Source organism: Lucilia sericata, unplaced genomic scaffold (assembly GCF_015586225.1).
Source record: "Lucilia sericata isolate MDLA Ls3-8-SP2 unplaced genomic scaffold, ASM1558622v1 Contig000608F_arrow, whole genome shotgun sequence".
Lineage (NCBI taxonomy): Eukaryota > Metazoa > Arthropoda > Insecta > Diptera > Calliphoridae > Lucilia > Lucilia sericata.
In genome coordinates, this window is record NW_023994615.1 from 102895 (window position 1) to 120846 (window position 17952).

Consider the following 17952-nt stretch of genomic DNA (forward strand, 5'->3'; position numbering starts at 1 on the left):
ACCGGTTTTTTCTGTATTTGAAAAATATCAACCGTTTTTTTTTAAATGTCAACTATTCGAACTATTCGAAAACCGGTTTTTGGAAAATGTCGAATAATCGATCACCCTAATAGAAACATATCAAGATTGTTAGATATTTTGATAGAGGCTAAATAAGATTCGAATCTGCCGAATATAACTCTTGTTTTATTTGTCTTAGAATGAGTTAATTAATTGAAACTATAAACTTAGTAAACGTAGCTGTTCTTTCACAAAATATTTAAACAAAATTTTAAATAAAAACATGTTAAAAAATAAAATTGATTAGATAATAAATTAATATTTGCTTTTCCTTTCTTTTTCTCTATTTTAGGTGCAAGAAAAAAAAACAACAAAACAAAACTTCTACAAAAATAATAAAAAAAAACACAAAACTAATTAAAAAAATATTTCTTCTGCAAAATAAAAAATAACAAGTGTTTTTTTCTGTTACTAAACAATAACAATTTCAGAAAAAAAAACAACAAGAAATAAATACAAAAAAGTTAAAAATTAAAAACCAAACATTAAAAGATTGATACAGATAGAAGGCACAATAAAATGGTCAATAATAGTAATAAACCGCAAAAAATGAAACAAAAAACGCAATCCACGCAACAGCAGCATCAGCAACAACAACAAAATGTTGCTGAAGGAGTCAACAATCAAAAGGTAACAACTCAACAACAAATGGCACAAAAAAACTCAAACAATGGACAAAATGAACAACAACAAGCACAATTAACAACAAAAAGACAAGCAACACAACAGCCGCAACAACAACAACAGCAGAGTTCAACCACAATAAAGACACAAAATTTGCAAAATCAAACTGGCAACAACAACAGTAACAATAATAAAACTAAAAATCAGCAACAACAAAAGGCCCAACAACCACAGAATAATGGTAACAATCAGAATCAGAAGAGACGTAATAGTGTTAACAGCAACAAACAAAACAATAAAAATGCTGCAAAATCCAATAATAACAACAACACTACTAACAAATCCCAAACTAAACAAACACAGACACAAACCACCAACACAGAAACACAACAACAGCAGCAAAAAACACAAAATTCTAAAAACCAACAGAAAACCACATCCTATCGCAATTCCTCCCACAGTTATGCTCAAACATTGGGCAACAGCAAACAACAGCAGCAGCAGCAACAACAACAGAAAACCACTAACAATGGCCACAACAACAACAACAACACTAACACTCATAAAACCCTAACCACAAATAATACTTACAATGATAACAATCCCTTGCCCGGTGAAAAATCAAAGAACAACAAAGCAAATCGTACTAATTCAAAATCCCCCTCACCCATTACCAATGAAAATCAAAATCCTAATGCTCAAAATTCCCGACGCAGTAGTGTTAAGCTCACAGCTGCTGATCTATTGACTGCTGCTTTAGCAAAACCCTGTGCCAAATGTTTGAAACCCACTGCTAGTAATGCCAACGATACCTCTACAACTTCTTACATAGCTTTGGAACCTTTGAACTTTAAAAATTACAACAGCAACAACAACAATAACAATAATAATGCTAAACAATATCGCAAATCAAAATCGTATGTTGCCTCCTCGCGCCACATGTCGAACGGTGATTTGATGAATAATGGTGGTGGTGGTGGCAATAAGTCCAATTCTCGTCAACAGTATCAACGTTCACAAAGTGATCGTCGCAGTTCGTTTGATCGTCATTTTGCCGAACGCAATAAGAACTTTGTACCGATCGAGGCTCCGGCTAAACCCATATTGGCTTCATCTAATATTCATGCGGTTATAGTGGACACGGAGAAGTTGGTGATATTAGAACGCTTGGGTAAAGGACGCAGCACGTATCCCATAATGCAGGTGAGTTTCTTTTTACTACATTACACATTTGCTTAGTTCGTGAGCGAACTATTTCTTTTTAATATTTAATTTAAAATCGATATTTTTAAGTGAAAATATAGATCCACTAGAGTCTAAACTATAGTTTATTATATAAAGATTAAAAAATCGATGTTCAGATTTGCTTAGTTCGTAAGCGAACTATTTCTATTAAAAATTTAATTTAAAATCGATATTTTTAAGTGAAAATATACATCCACTAGAGTCTAAACTATAGTTTATTATATAAAGATTAAAAAATCGGTACTTATCCATATTTTAAAATATAACTAACGGAATCTAAAGGGTCTTGATCATAAATCACAGAATATTTATGTTTGTTTTTCATTGAAATAATGGAACATATTCATTTCTTCATTGCATTTGAAAGATCGCTTCTGGACCTCGTAATATGTATTCAACATCCTTTGTCTGTTGGGGGCACCATAGGACCCTGAGTAGAGGGTTTATGATAAATGATCATTTTCCTATAATATTCTCTATGATTCGACCTTTTGTTGTGCTAAAAATGGACAACATTGCTCAGCCAAAACCCGCCTTCCTGTTCCTTCTACCCACCTTCCTTCACACCCGCCTTTCGGCACAATCTGAAATCAGTTTTATTTCTCATTTTAAATCAATATTTTAAAGAGAAGAGAACTGTTTTAGTACAATAATCTTCGTCAATGGGTTTTTGAGAGAAAAGATCGGGGGTAGTACTGTGGTGATGTTCTATATCAACGATTTAGAACTGAATCCTATTGTTACATTTGTTCAATATCTTACAATTTCAACTCCTAATGCTGTACTGCATACCTAGCAGTACGTCTTGGAAGGAAACGATCCCTGGTAGAACTGTAGTGATGGTTAAGGGTAACAGTTTTGAGTTGGATCACGTTATCACGTTCGTACAACATCTTTCTCACTCAATTCCTAGTGGAGTCCGATACATTTATAACAAATACATCTCTAATAAATGGTTTTTACGATCAAAAAGTCAGGCTCCCTTAAACCGCATGATATACATAGATCAAACTACAACATGTTGGGAGCCCGAATAAAAGGCTAAACGTCCAATTGGTCCTATATATGACCTATATGAAATGTCTGGGCTGCAATTGACGTGATCTATGATTGATGGATTCAAACTAAAACGGGTACTGGTTGGTATAACGTTCTTAGACTCTGATAAGTCATAAATCTATTTGAGAAACTATCAGACCCTGACGATTTTAAAGCAGTCTGAAACCGTTTTTATAACGGTCTCAGACTCTGATAAGTCATAAATCTATTTGAAGAAGTTTCAGACCCTGACGATCTTAAAGATAATATTATATAAAAGTTAGTACAAATTTGTTAAAACTTCAATCAAGTGTCAGTATTACCATATAACTCTTGTGGACCAGACTTAAAAAAGTTTCAGACTGTGATAGGTCATTAATCTATGTGAACAAGTTTTAGACTCTGGTGATCTTAAAAAGAATATTGTACAAAAGTTATTACACATTCAATTGTATATCCGCTTGTCGGTATTACCATATATGCAAATCTTGTGGACCAGATATAGGAAATTTTGAAGTTAACTAAACACATATCTTTATTTTGTTCAAAGCATTTCCAAATTGATAGAAATCGGTCCGTGATTTCAATTAGCTCCTATAGAAAGGATCCCTCGGAAGTATGCTTAAACGTTTATATCTGGGTTAAGTTTTGCATAAATTAACATTAGACCCATTTCAATAGCTTATCCATTTATGATGATAGTTTCATATCCTTCATATAAACCGTCACCCATGATTGTCATTTATAAATTCATAATTGAATCAAGACCCGATATATATAGTTCCTCTTTCAAAAACAAATACATAATACTCTTCCCTTTATAATAAACTATTCTATTTGATGTCTTGCGTATCATCAAAATAAAAAAAAATAAAACCCGTTTCCGATAAATATAATACTTTTGTTTGTAATATAGTCCGGGGATTTCTTTTAAAACAACAGTTTGTTTCATTTACGTTTTACGTGATTGACGTCTCATTTAGAGTTATTGTAATTACAGGCAGAGACATCATTTGTTTACATTTGTCAAATTATCGAGAAATTAATGAATTGGAAAAATTAAAATAATTCTAAATAATATGAAATTAAGATAAATTACAGATAACCCTTTAAATATTTGCAAAGTTTTTTTGAATAAATTAGTTTTAGACACGTCAAGTACGTACAAGTCTAAGTAATTAAATAAAAAATATATATTTTAAATAAAATTAGTTTTATTTTACATGTTTAAACTAAATCTTTTAATATGCTTAATTAATAGATTTTATGACAAATACATTATGTTATACTTATATTACTTCCAATGACTGTTTGTAATTTCCCATTTTTTTAATAAGCGACTTTCTTCGCCTCTCATTCTCTCTGTGTCTTCATACTCGATCATTATTTTAGCATTTAATTACCTTCCAGTTGTGGCTTTTCTTGGAAATTGATAAGACAGAATAAATAAATTGAAATTCATGTTTTAATTATAAATGATAATTATAGTTTGAAGAGGTGATTGCACTTTACGCAAATAGTTCTAAACCAATAGTTATTACTTGCCCTATATTGCCCAAAATCTGTACAGTTTTCCCTCTTTGTTGATTATTCTCTAGTTAGATCTGGTACGATCAAAGACTAGAATAATGACTATAAACCAGACTATAGACTAGACTAGACTATAGACTAGACTAGACTCTAGACTAGACTATAGACTAGACTATAGACTAGACTATAGACTAGACTATAGACTAGACTATAGACTAGACTATAGACTAGCTATAGACTAGACTATAGACTAGACTATAGACTAGACTATAGACTAGACTATAGACTAGACTATAGACTAGACTATAGACTAGACTATAGACTAGACTATAGACTAGACTATAGACTAGACTATAGACTAGACTATAGACTAGACTATAGACTAGACTATAGACTAGACTATAGACTAGACTATAGACTAGACTATAGACTAGACTATAGACTAGACTATAGACTAGACTATAGACTAGACTATAGACTAGACTATAGACTAGACTATAGACTAGACTATAGACTAGACTATAGACTAGACTATAGACTAGACTATAGACTAGACTATAGACTAGACTATAGACTAGATAGATAGACTATAGACTAGACTATAGACTAGACTATAGACTAGACTATAGACTAGACTATAGACTAGATATAGACTAGACTACTAGACTAGACTATAGACTAGACTATAGACTAGACTATAGACTAGACTATAGACTAGACTATAGACGACTATAGACTAGACTATAGACTAGACTATAGACTAGACTATAGACAAGACTATAGACTAGACTATAGACTAGACTATAGACAAGACTATAGACTAGACTATAGACTAGACTATAGACTAGACTATAGACTAGACTATAGACTAGACTATAGACTAGACTATAGACTAGACTATAGACTAGACTATAGACTAGACTATAGACTAGACTATAGACTAGACTAGATAGACTATAGACTAGACTATAGACTAGACTATAGACTAGACTATAGACTAGACTATAGACTAGACTATAGACTAGACTATAGACTAGACTATAGACTAGACTATAGACTAGACTATAGACTAGACTATAGACTAGACTATATACTAGACTATAGACTAGACTATAGACAAGACTATAGACTAGACTATAGACTAGACTATAGACAAGACTATAGACTAGACTATAGACTAGACTATAGACTAGACTATAGACTAGACTATAGACTAGACTATAGACTAGACTATAGACTAGACTATAGACTAGACTATAGACTAGACTATAGACTAGACTATAGACTAGACTATAGACTAGACTATAGACTAGACTATAGACTAGACTATAGACTAGACTATAGACTAGGACTATAGACTAGACTATAGACTAGACTATAGACTAGACTATAGACTAGACTATAGACTAGACTATAGACTAGACTATAGACTAGACTATAGACTAGACTATAGACTAGACTATAGACTAGACTATAGACTAGACTATAGACTAGACTATAGACTAGACTATAGACTAGACTATAGACTAGACTATAGACTAGACTATAGACTAGACTATAGACTAGACTATAGACTAGACTATAGACTAGACTATAGACTAGACTATAGACTAGACTATAGACTAGACTATAGATAGACTATAGACTAGACTATAGACTAGGACTATAGACTAGACTATAGACTAGACTATAGACTAGACTATAGACTAGACTATAGACTAGACTATAGACTAGACTATAGACTAGACTATAGACTAGACTATAGACTAGACTATAGACTAGACTATAGACTAGACTATAGACTAGACTATAGACTAGACTATAGACTAGACTATAGACTAGACTAGACTAGACTATAGACTAGACTATAGACTAGACTATAGACTAGACTATAGACTAGACTATAGACTAGACTATAGACTAGACTATAGACTAGACTATAGACTAGACTATAGACTAGACTATAGACTAGACTATAGACTAGACTATAGACTAGACTATAGACTAGACTATAGACTAGACTATAGACTAGACTATAGACTAGACTATAGACTAGACTATAGACTAGACTATAGACTAGACTATAGACTAGACTATAGACTAGACTATAGACTAGACTATAGACTAGACTATAGACTAGACTATAGACTAGACTATAGACTAGACTATAGACTAGACTATAGACTAGACTATAGACTAGACTATAGACTAGACTATAGACTAGACTATAGACTAGACTATAGACTAGACTATAGACTAGACTATAGACTAGACTATAGACTAGACTATAGACTAGACTATAGACTAGACTATAGACTAGACTATAGACTAGACTATAGACTAGACTATAGACTAGACTATAGACTAGACTATAGACTAGACTATAGACTAGGACTAGACTAGACTATAGACTAGACTATAGACTAGACTATAGACTAGACTATAGACTAGACTATAGACTAGACTAGACTATAGACTAGACTATAGACTAGACTAAGACTAGACTATAGACTAGACTATAGACTAGACTATAGACTAGACTAGACTAGACTATAGACTAGACTATAGACTAGACTATAGACTAGACTATAGACTAGACTATAGACTAGACTATAGACTAGACTATAGACTAGACTATAGACTAGACTATAGACTAGACTATAGACTAGACTATAGACTAGACTATAGACTAGACTATAGACTAGACTATAGACTATAGACGACTATAGGACTAGACTATAGACTAGACTATAGACTAGACTATAGACTAGACTATAGACTAGACTATAGACTAGACTATAGACTAGACTATAGACTAGACTATAGACTAGACTATAGACTAGACTATAGACTAGACTATAGACTAGACTATAGACTAGACTATAGACTAGACTATAGACTAGACTATAGACTAGACTATAGACTAGACTATAGACTAGACTAGACTATAGACTAGACTATAGACTAGACTATAGACTAGACTATAGACTAGACTATAGACTAGACTATAGACTAGACTATAGACTAGACTAGACTATAGACTAGACTATAGACTAGACTATAGACTATAGACTAGACTATAGACTAGACTATAGACTAGACTAGACTATAGACTAGACTATAGACTAGACTATAGACTAGACTATAGACTAAACTATAGACTAGACTATAGACTAGACTATAGACTAGACTATAGACTAGACTATAGACTAGACTATAGACTAGACTATAGACTAGACTATAGACTAGACTATAGACTAGACTATAGACTAGACTATAGACTAGACTATAGACTAGACTATAGACTAGACTATAGACTAGACTATAGACTAGACTATAGACTAGACTATAGACTAGACTATAGACTAGACTATAGACTAGACTATAGACTAGACTATAGACTAGACTATAGACTAGACTATAGACTAGACTATAGACTAGACTATAGACTAGACTATAGACTAGACTATAGACTAGACTATAGACTAGACTATAGACTAGACTATAGACTAGACTATAGACTAGACTATAGACTAGACTATAGACTAGACTATAGACTAGACTATAGACTAGACTATAGACTAGACTATAGACTAGATATAGACAGACATAGACTAGACCTATAGACTAACTATAGACTAGACTATAGACTAGACTATAGACTAGACTATGACTAGACTATAGACTATACTATAGACTAGACTATAGACTAGACTATAGACTAGACTATGACTAGACTATAGACTAGACTATAGACTAGACTATAGACTAGACTATAGACTAGACTATAGACTAGACTTAGACTAGACTATAGACTAGACTATAGACTAGACTATAGACTAGACTATAGACTAGACTATAGACTAGACTATAGCCTAGACTATAGCCTAGACTATAGCCTAGACTGTAGACTATAGACTAGAATATAGACTAGACTGTAGACTAAAGACTAGAATATAGACTAGACTATAGACTAGGCTAAAGACTATATTATAGACTTAACTATAGACTTGACTATACGATCCATACTCACCAACGTCCTTTAAACCCATACACTTTTAACAAGATACATTTAATTTCATTTGTTAATACCGACTCCAGATATTTTTAAAAACTTATGATCCATTTTCCAGTTTTAACACTAATTTTGCATGAATAATATTGCCAACTTATATGCTTCATATAGACGCAAATATTTTAGCCGGTTTTTTCACTAAAGTTTCCATTAGACTTAAATGTGACGCAAAAAAATTATTTGTAAAGTTTGACTATAAATTAACAATTTTATAAACTAAAATGGGTTAGTTAACATAAAATTCCCATAATATATACAGAAAAATATTATTAGTTTAATGCTAAATATTAAAAATATAAACAAATACTGAACTAAGGAAATACAACACTAATACTTTACAGCCTTGAAGAGCTCTCATGTCATCATCTTAAACTGGGGTTATTTGAAATCAAAAAACTCGACAAAACTTTAATCTAAAATTGAAAACGTGCTGCTGTCGATAACTAGTTGTTTTAAAATTATTTTACGTATGTGGTTTTTTATTGTTTTTGTTAAACAAAAAAAAAAAAAAAAACCCAACTAATGAAAGTGATTAAAATTGAAGATTGTTTGCTTTTATTTTTTATTTTATTTATAATATGGCGATTAAGATCAATAAATTTTTGAATGAATTAGAAACGGGTTGAGAATAATAATAATAATAAAAATGAACTGTAAATATATTCAAGATTTATATAAAAAATATATATGAAATTTTATAAAATTTAATTTAGAATGATGATATTAAAAATTGTCTATAACATTTTTTATAAATAATTTTTTTAAATAGAGAATTTTTTAATTATAGAAAAAAATTTATAATTAGAGAATTTAACGAAAATTTTCTGTTAACAGGGAATTGGTTCCATATTTTCCTATAATTAACTAGCATGACATCAGAATTTCGACACCAAATCAGGTTTTTTGAGTTAAAGTCATAATGTAGTAAATAGAGAAGACTGTTTACTGTTATATAGACAGGACTACTCAATAGCCTATTGACTTGCCTATGGTTCAGCCTACTGTATTATCTGTGGACTAGTCTATGGACAAGACATTTGATTAGACTTCTGACTAGTATATTGTTTAGTCTATTATTTAATCAATCGACTAGAATATGGACTAGATTACTGACTGTACTATTTTCTAGTATATGGGCTGGTATATTGATTAGTCTTATCTAATAGAACTAGTCTATTGATAAGACTATGGACTAGTACTAAACTATTGACTAGTCTATGAATTAGATTATTGACAAGTCTATGGATTCGACTTTTGAATAGTCTATTCGTTATACTATTGACTAGACTATTGACTAGTCTATGGATAAACTATTGACTAGTCTATGGATAAACTATTGACTAGTCTATGAATAAGACTATTGATTAGTCTATTGACTAGTCTATAGATTAGACTATTGCCTATTCTATGGATTAGACTATTGACTAGTCTATGGATGAGACTATTGATTAGACTATTGACTAGTCAATGGATTAGACTATTTATTAGTCGATGGATTAGACTATTGACTAGTCTATGGATTAGACTATTAACTAGTCTGTGGATTAGGCTATTGATTAGACTATTGACTAGTCTATGGATTTGACTTTAGACTAGTCTAAGCGTTAGATTATTGACTAGGTTATTGGCTAGTCTATGGATTAGACTATTGATTAGTCCATGGATTAGACTATTGACTAGTCTATGGATTAGACTATTGACTAGTCTATGGATTAGACTATTGACTAGTCTATGGATTAGACTATTGACTAGTCTATGGTTTAGACTATTGACTAGTCTATGGTTTAGACTATTGACTAGTCTATGGTTTAGACTATTGATTAGACTATGGATTAGACTATTGACTAGTCTATGGATTTGACTTTAGACTAGTCTATGCGTTAGACTATTGACTTGTCTATGGATTAGATTATTGACTAATCTTTGGATTATACTATTGACTTGTCTATGGACTAGACTATTAACTAATCTATGGATAAGACTATTGATTAGTGTATGGATTAGACTATTACCTAGTCTATGGATTAGGCTATTGACTAGTCTATGGATTAGACTCTTGACTAGTCTATGGATTTGACTTTAGACTAGTCTATGTGTTAGACTATTGACTTGTCTATGGATTAGATTATACTATTGACTTGTCTATGGACTAGACTATTGACTAATCTATGGATAAGACTATTGATTAGTCTATGGATTAGACTTTTACCTAGTCTATGGATTAGGCTATTGACTAGTCTATGGATTAGACTATAGATTAGACTAGTCTATGCATTAGACTATTGACTAGGCTACTGAATAGTCTATGGATTTGACTATTGACTAGTCTATGGATTAGACTATTGACTATTCTATGGATTAGACTATATAATAATCTATGGATTAGACTATTAACTGATGTAAATATATATTAGACTATTACTAGTCTATGTATTAGACTACTGACTTATTCGTGAATTAAACTATTGACTATTCAATAGTCAAACCATTACTTTTTCTAATTATAAAACGTATTTTTCTAGTACTTAACGAAAAGTATTTACAAATATGGAAATATTAAGTATTTTACCCAATATTTCCATTAAAACTTAAAAAAATCATAAAATAAAGTATAATACAACATAATTAATAAATAAAATTTAACATAAACAAATTAAAATAAATTTATGTACATAATATTTATTTATATTTGCTACCTTCACTAAATATTAAATGAAAATAAAAGTGTTGAAAACTAGTTTTAAATTATTTGTATTTTATACAAATCGTGGTTTAGAAATGCTTATCATAATAATGTTCTATATAAGCTGATCATTATAGTCCATTGTCTTCTGTTGGAGACTACAGCTTGGATTTATTTTTTTGATATATTTTATTTAAGAAAAAATACAGCTTGAAGTTAAATGTTTAAAGATTTGTTTTCACACTTGAGTTTTGGTTAAAAGTGGAAAAAATAGTTGTAGTTTTATTAACGCTTTTATATGAATTATTTAAGTAAATAGAAAACTTTTATTTCTTCTTCTCTTAACAATTATCTTATCTTTTACAAAATAAAATCTAAATATTTAAATAAATATGGAGCAGAGTAGATGGTAAAATTAAAAGTATAATTTTGTATAATTTATCAAAAAGCCTAGTACGTGGATTTTCAAATGATTTCTAGAAAATAAGAAAGAAATTTATGTGAAATAGGGTTCTATAGTTGAAACGAAAAGTCGACTTTTCGGCTTTTCGACTTTTTGCATTTAGTTAAAAGTCGACTTTTCGACCTTTCGACTTTTTCCATTTTATGAAAAGTCGATTTTTCGACCTTTTTCATTTATTTAAAAGTCGACTTTTAGACTTTTCGACTTTTAGTATTTTATAAATGGTCGACTTTTCGACTTTTTTCGACTTTTTCCGACTTTTCGACTTTTTCCGATTTTTCGACTTTTTTCGACTTTTTCCGACTTTTTTCGACTTTTTTCGACTTTTTGACTTTTTTCGACTTTTTCCGACTTTTTTCGAATTTTCGACTTTTTCCGACTTTTCGACTTTTCGATTTTTTACGACTTTTTGACTATTTTCGACTTATTTCGACTTTTTTTCGACTTTTTTCGACTATTTTTTTACTTTTTTCGAGTTTTTCCGACTATTTTAGAGTTTTTGACCTCTTTTCCACTTTTTTAAAATTTTCGACTATTTTCGACTTTTCGATTTTTTCCGACTTTTCGACTTTTTTCGACTTATCGACTTTTTTCGACTTTTATTTACAAAGTCGACTTTTCGACTTTTTTCATAGACGATAGTCGAGTTATCGACTTTTTTGGAACAAAATAGTCGACTTCGACTTTTCGACTTTTTTCGACAAAAAGTCGATTGTTCGACTATTCGAAAGTCGATTTATAGAACCCTAATGTGAAATTAATAAGTTTATGTGTTGCCAACTCCATTGTCTGATCAGTTAATGGTCTAGACAGTTGGCAAGTCTATTGACTTGTCTATGAACTAGGCTATTAATTAGTCTATGGACTAGACAATTGAAAAGACTATGGACACCTATACTGAAGCCTGTGTATTGACTAGCCTATGTACCACACTGTTTACTAGTCCATGGACTATAGTATATGCACTAAACTATTATATTGAGTAGTCTATTGGCTGTTCTATTAACTACTCAATGGATCAGACAATTGACTACTCTGTGCACTACTTTTTGGACTATACTATTAACTAGTTTATATACTAGACTATTAACTAGTATAGTCTACTGAGTAATCTGTGGACTAGTCTATGTACTACACTATTTACTAGTCTATGGACTAGTTGTCTGAATATTCTATAAACTAGACTATGGATTGGACGATTGATTAGAATATTGGCTAATCTTTTAACTAGTCTATGGGCTACTCTATGGACTAGTCTATGAGCTAGACTATCGGCAGTTTTCTTTTAATTACTTAATTTTTTTTCAATTTTATTTTACCGCAAAATATTGCGTATCTACTAAAAACATGTGTAGTTGTTTTTCTTTTTTTACGTTTTGGTAATTTTTGATAAAAATGAATGAAGAAAACGAAGAGTAAAAACAAATCAAAAATAGAGCAAAAGCAAATGAGTATGTATTGTATTGTATTTGTGTGTGATAATTTATTTATTTTATTTACGTTATCATAACATTCTACTGACCTCCAAATACATTTTCGGTCTAACACAATTTCAATTACGCACCGAGTTTTTCAATTTGTTTTAAAATTAAATTTTTAGTTAATGAATGAATTTTTTTTGTTTATTTTTTGTATTTGCTAATAAAACTAAAACAAAATTCCACGTGTTTTAAGCAGAAAATTTTGTAAAGATAAAACAAATAACAGCGCGAAACACAAATATGGCATCACTACTTAAGTGTTTACCGCTTCGTTGGTAGTTGCCAATCGTTTGTTTGTTTACTTATGTTTTGTTGCCAACCTTTTTGTATTTGTTTTGCTTTCGTTTTCTTTTGCCGCTGTTTCTTTTTTAAATAATTATGATGTTATTGTTTATAAATTTTGTTTTTGCTTTTTGCACTTCTATTTTATAAAAGCAAACAATTTGTATTTAATTTATACAGAATTCTTGTTTATTAAAGAACCTACGCAAAACTATTAATATTCAAAACAATCTTTTATTTTCGCAAAACCAAAAAAAAAAAAAAAAACACTTGTTTCTTACTTTTTTTTTGTTTTCAACACGGGCCTATTCATTATTTATTCCATTTGTTTGTATGTATAAACAAATTTATTTGCATAATTGTTATTAGACAAATTTAACCAAGTGATCTATACCCTTGAGAAAGGCACTAGTTTTGAATTGTCTTTGTATTATTATTGCTATTTAATTGGTTTCCTTTTTGCCAAATTAGGTAGGCGGCAAGTATTTAGTTTCTTTTCAAGACTATAAATAGTCAACAGTGTAGATTGGTCTACGTCCACTACTGATTTAAGGCATATATTATAGACTGGTCTAGACTTTATCTATAGTCTAGACTATAGATTAGTATACAGTCTAGACTATAGATATAGAAAGGTGTATAGTCCAGATTATAGACAGGTGTATAGTCCAGACTATAGCCTATGGTCTATAGTCAAGACTATATATTGCTCTTTAGTCAAGATTATAGATTGGTCTATAATCAAGACTATAGATTGAACTATAGTCAAGTGTATAGATACTAGTCAAGACTATTTTACAGTCAGTACCACAGTCTGGTCTATAGCCAAGACAATAGAGTGATTTATAGTCAAGACTAAAGACTCTTCTACAGGCAAGACTATTGACTGTTCTATAGGCAAGACTATAGAATGTTCTATAGTCAAAACTATAAACTGTTCTATAGTCAAGACTGTAAAATGTTTTATAGTCCAGACTATAGAATGTTCTATAGTCCAGACTATAGATTGTTCTATAGCACAGACTATAGATTGTACTATAGTATAGACAATAGCCTGTTCTATAGCCATGATTATAGACTCTTCCATAGTCAAGATTTGTTTTTATACGAAGAAAAAATCATCGAAAGACTCTGGTTGTCCGATGATACCAGAAGTGCGAGACTTTAACTCGCTAAAACAACCACGTTCTCTCTGACCCCCAGTCATGACTATAGACTGTTCTGTAGTCTAGACTATAGACTATAATATAGTCTAGGCTATAGACCGTTCTATAGGAAAGACTATACATTGTTATATAGTCAAGACTGTAGACTGTTCAAAATTCAAGACTAGACGCTGTTCTATGGTCAAGACTATAGAATATTCTATAGTCAAGAGTATAGACTGTTATATCGTTAAGACTATAGACTGCTCTATAGTCGAGACTATTGACTGTTCTATAGCCAAAACTATAGACTGTTGTATAGTCTAGGCTATAGGCTGTTCTATAGTCAAGGCTATAGACTGTTCTATAGTCAAGACTAAAGACTGTTCTATACTCAAGACTATAGACTGTTCTATAGTCAAAACTATAGACTGTTGTATAGTCAAGGCTATAGACTGTTCCATAGTCAAGACTATATACTGTTATATAGTCAAGACTGTAGACTGTTCTATAGTCAAGACTATAGACTGTTCTATAGTAAAAACTATAGACTTCTCTGTAGTTAAGACTATATACTGTTCTATAGTCAAGACTATAGACTGTTCCATAGTCAAGACTATAGACTGTTCCATAGTCAAGACTATAGACTGTTCTATAGTCGAGACTATAGACTGTTCTATAGTCAAGACTATAGATTGTTCTATAGTCAAGACTATAGACTGTTCTATAGTTAAGGCTATAGACTGTTCTATTGTCAAGGATATAGACTGTTCTATAGTCAAGACTATAGACTGTTTTATAGTCAAAACTATAGACTGCTCTGTAGTTAAGACTATAGACTGTTCTATAGTCAAGACTATAGACTGTTCTATAGTCAAAACTATAGACTATTGTATAGTCAAGGCTATAGAGTGTTCTATAGTTAAGGCTATAGACTGTTCTATAGTCAAGACTATAGACTGTTCTATAGTTAAGCCTATAGACTGTTCTATAGTTAAGACTATAGACTGTTCTATAGTCAAGACTATAGACTGTTCTATAGTTAAGGCTATAGACTGTTCTATAGTCAAAACTATAGACTGCTCTGTAGTTAAGATTATAGACTGTTCTATAGTCAAGACTATAGACTGTTCTATAGTTAAGGCTATAGACTGTTCTATAGTCAAGGCTATATACTGTTCTACAGTCAAGGCTATAGACTGTTCTATAGTGAAGACTATAGCCTGATCTATAGTCAAGACTATAGACTGTTCTATAGTCAAAACTATAGACTGCTCTGTAGTTAAGACTATAGACTGTTCTGTAGTCAAGACTATAGACTGTTCTATAGTCAAAACTATAGACTGTTCTAGAGTCAAGACTATAGACTGTTCTATAGTCAAAACTATAGACTGTTCTGTAGTTAAGACTATAGACTATTCTATAGTCAAGACTATAAACTGTTTTATAGTCAAGACTATAAACTGTTCTATAGTCAAGACTATTAACTGTTCTATAGTCAAAACTATAAACTGTTCTATAGTCAAAACTGTAAACTGTTCTATAGTCAAGACTATAGACTGTCCTAAAGTCAAGACTATAGACTGTTCTATAGTCAAGACTATAGACTGTTCTAAAGTCAAGACTATAGACTGTTCTATAGTCAAGACTATAGACTGCTCTGTAGTCAAGACTATAGATTGTTCTATTATAAAGACTTTAGAGTGTTTTATAGTCAAGACTATAGATTATTCTATAATCAAGACTATAAACTGTTCTATAGTCAAGACTATAAATTGTTCTATAGTCAAAACTATAAACTGTTCTATAGTCAAGGCTATAGACTATTCTATAGTCAAGACTATAGACTGATCTATAGTCATGACTATATACTGATCTATAGTCAAGACTATATGTAGTAAAGTCTATTATAATCTGTTTGGTTAGAAATTTATTTTTTTTTTGGAACCCATCTAATTTAGTTTTTCAACATTTTCCTTTTGTGTTTTTCTAAATCTCTATAAATTGGAATTATTTTAATTTCTATTGACATTGAAAATTTGTTAAGATTGTTTATGGATTTTTTTCTATGACTAAAGGCACTTTTATTATACAATTTTGATTAGAATCCTAAACTACTGTGTATATTATATAGATGTCAATACAAATTGAAAAAAAAGTAAAATTATTTCTTTTGTTGTTGTTGTTGTTGCTGTTGTAGAAATACGATAAGATAATTGCAACAAATACATAGAAATGAGGAATTTTTAATATGATAAAATACATTTAGTTTTAGGGTGTTTTCTTTCAATTACATTTTGTTAAAATGGAAATTTTTTAAAAAAAAGTAATAAATTAAAGAGTTTTGAAATAAATGTTGAAGTTGGAAAGGGAATAACTAGATGTTTAGTTTGGGAATCGATTAATAATGAAAATCGTGTTAGGATTTAATAAGGAATGAAAATAAAGATACTTTTGGGGGTCTACGACTTATATTCTTAATATCAGTTACGCGATTTGAGAATATTTGTTCCCAAGAAAAATACTGTTTTTTATTTCTAAATTATTTATTTAAAAATTGTGAAACTTAAATCTACCAGCAGTTTTTCCAGGGTTAAACACTTCAAAAAGCTTTATTTAGCTTTTAAAACTTAACTTTAATAAAGTAACCGTTATTTCAAACAAAGCTTTACTTGATATTTACGTAAAAAGCTTAATATAATAAAGATCAGTAATAAAAAAGCCTAAAGGTATGCTGCATAATTTTTAAATGTTGTATTACTTTTAATTCTTTTTTTTGCAAGTTTTTTTTTGTTAAAAAATTTATTTCTTTTGACAAATTAAACTCAGCTACAAATAAATAAATCTTATCAATTTTTCAATAAATCTTTAAATAAATTTGTTGTTGTTTTTTTCATTTCATTGTTGTTGCTCTGCAATAAATTTGTTATTTGTTTTTTTTTTTCTTTCTGATTACTGGACATTAATAAAAAAAACCGATTTTTTATTTATTAAAAAAAAATTATAAAAAAATTATCTCACCTTTGAGAGTAAAATATAAATAATATTGTTTGAAATAATAAAAAACTCACATTTGAAGGTCATGGTTGCATTTAACAAAAGTAATAAATATTAAAAAAAATTATTGCTAAAATGCAACACACATGTCCAATTTAATGTTTTCTTAACAAAACAAAATCTTTTAAATCCGCATACATAATTTTTGAAAAATTACACAAAAAACTAAAATTATAATACAAAATCATAATCAGACATCAAAAACAAGTGTTGCTGCTCTGCGGTTGTATGTTTATTTTCAATAAATACAAAAAAAAAAAAAAAAACGT

The 17952-nt window shown here is 30.2% G+C and overlaps 1 protein-coding gene across 4 annotated transcripts in view; it reads left to right on the forward strand.

The window, feature by feature from the left end:
* Positions 1 to 352: 352 nt before the first annotated feature.
* The window catches only part of LOC119606623 (GATA zinc finger domain-containing protein 14-like), a 156457-nt gene continuing 138857 nt past the window's right edge, over positions 353 to 17952 (forward strand). For 3 of the 4 annotated variants that reach the window (XM_037960191.1, XM_037960192.1, XM_037960195.1), the window contains exon 1: positions 423 to 1887. In XM_037960191.1, the coding sequence (XP_037816119.1) occupies positions 580 to 1887 (1308 nt within the window). In that variant the 5' untranslated portion in view covers positions 423 to 579. Of the gene's footprint in view, positions 1888 to 17952 lie in introns of all 4 variants that reach the window. The other variant, XM_037960193.1, reaches the window with a different exon arrangement.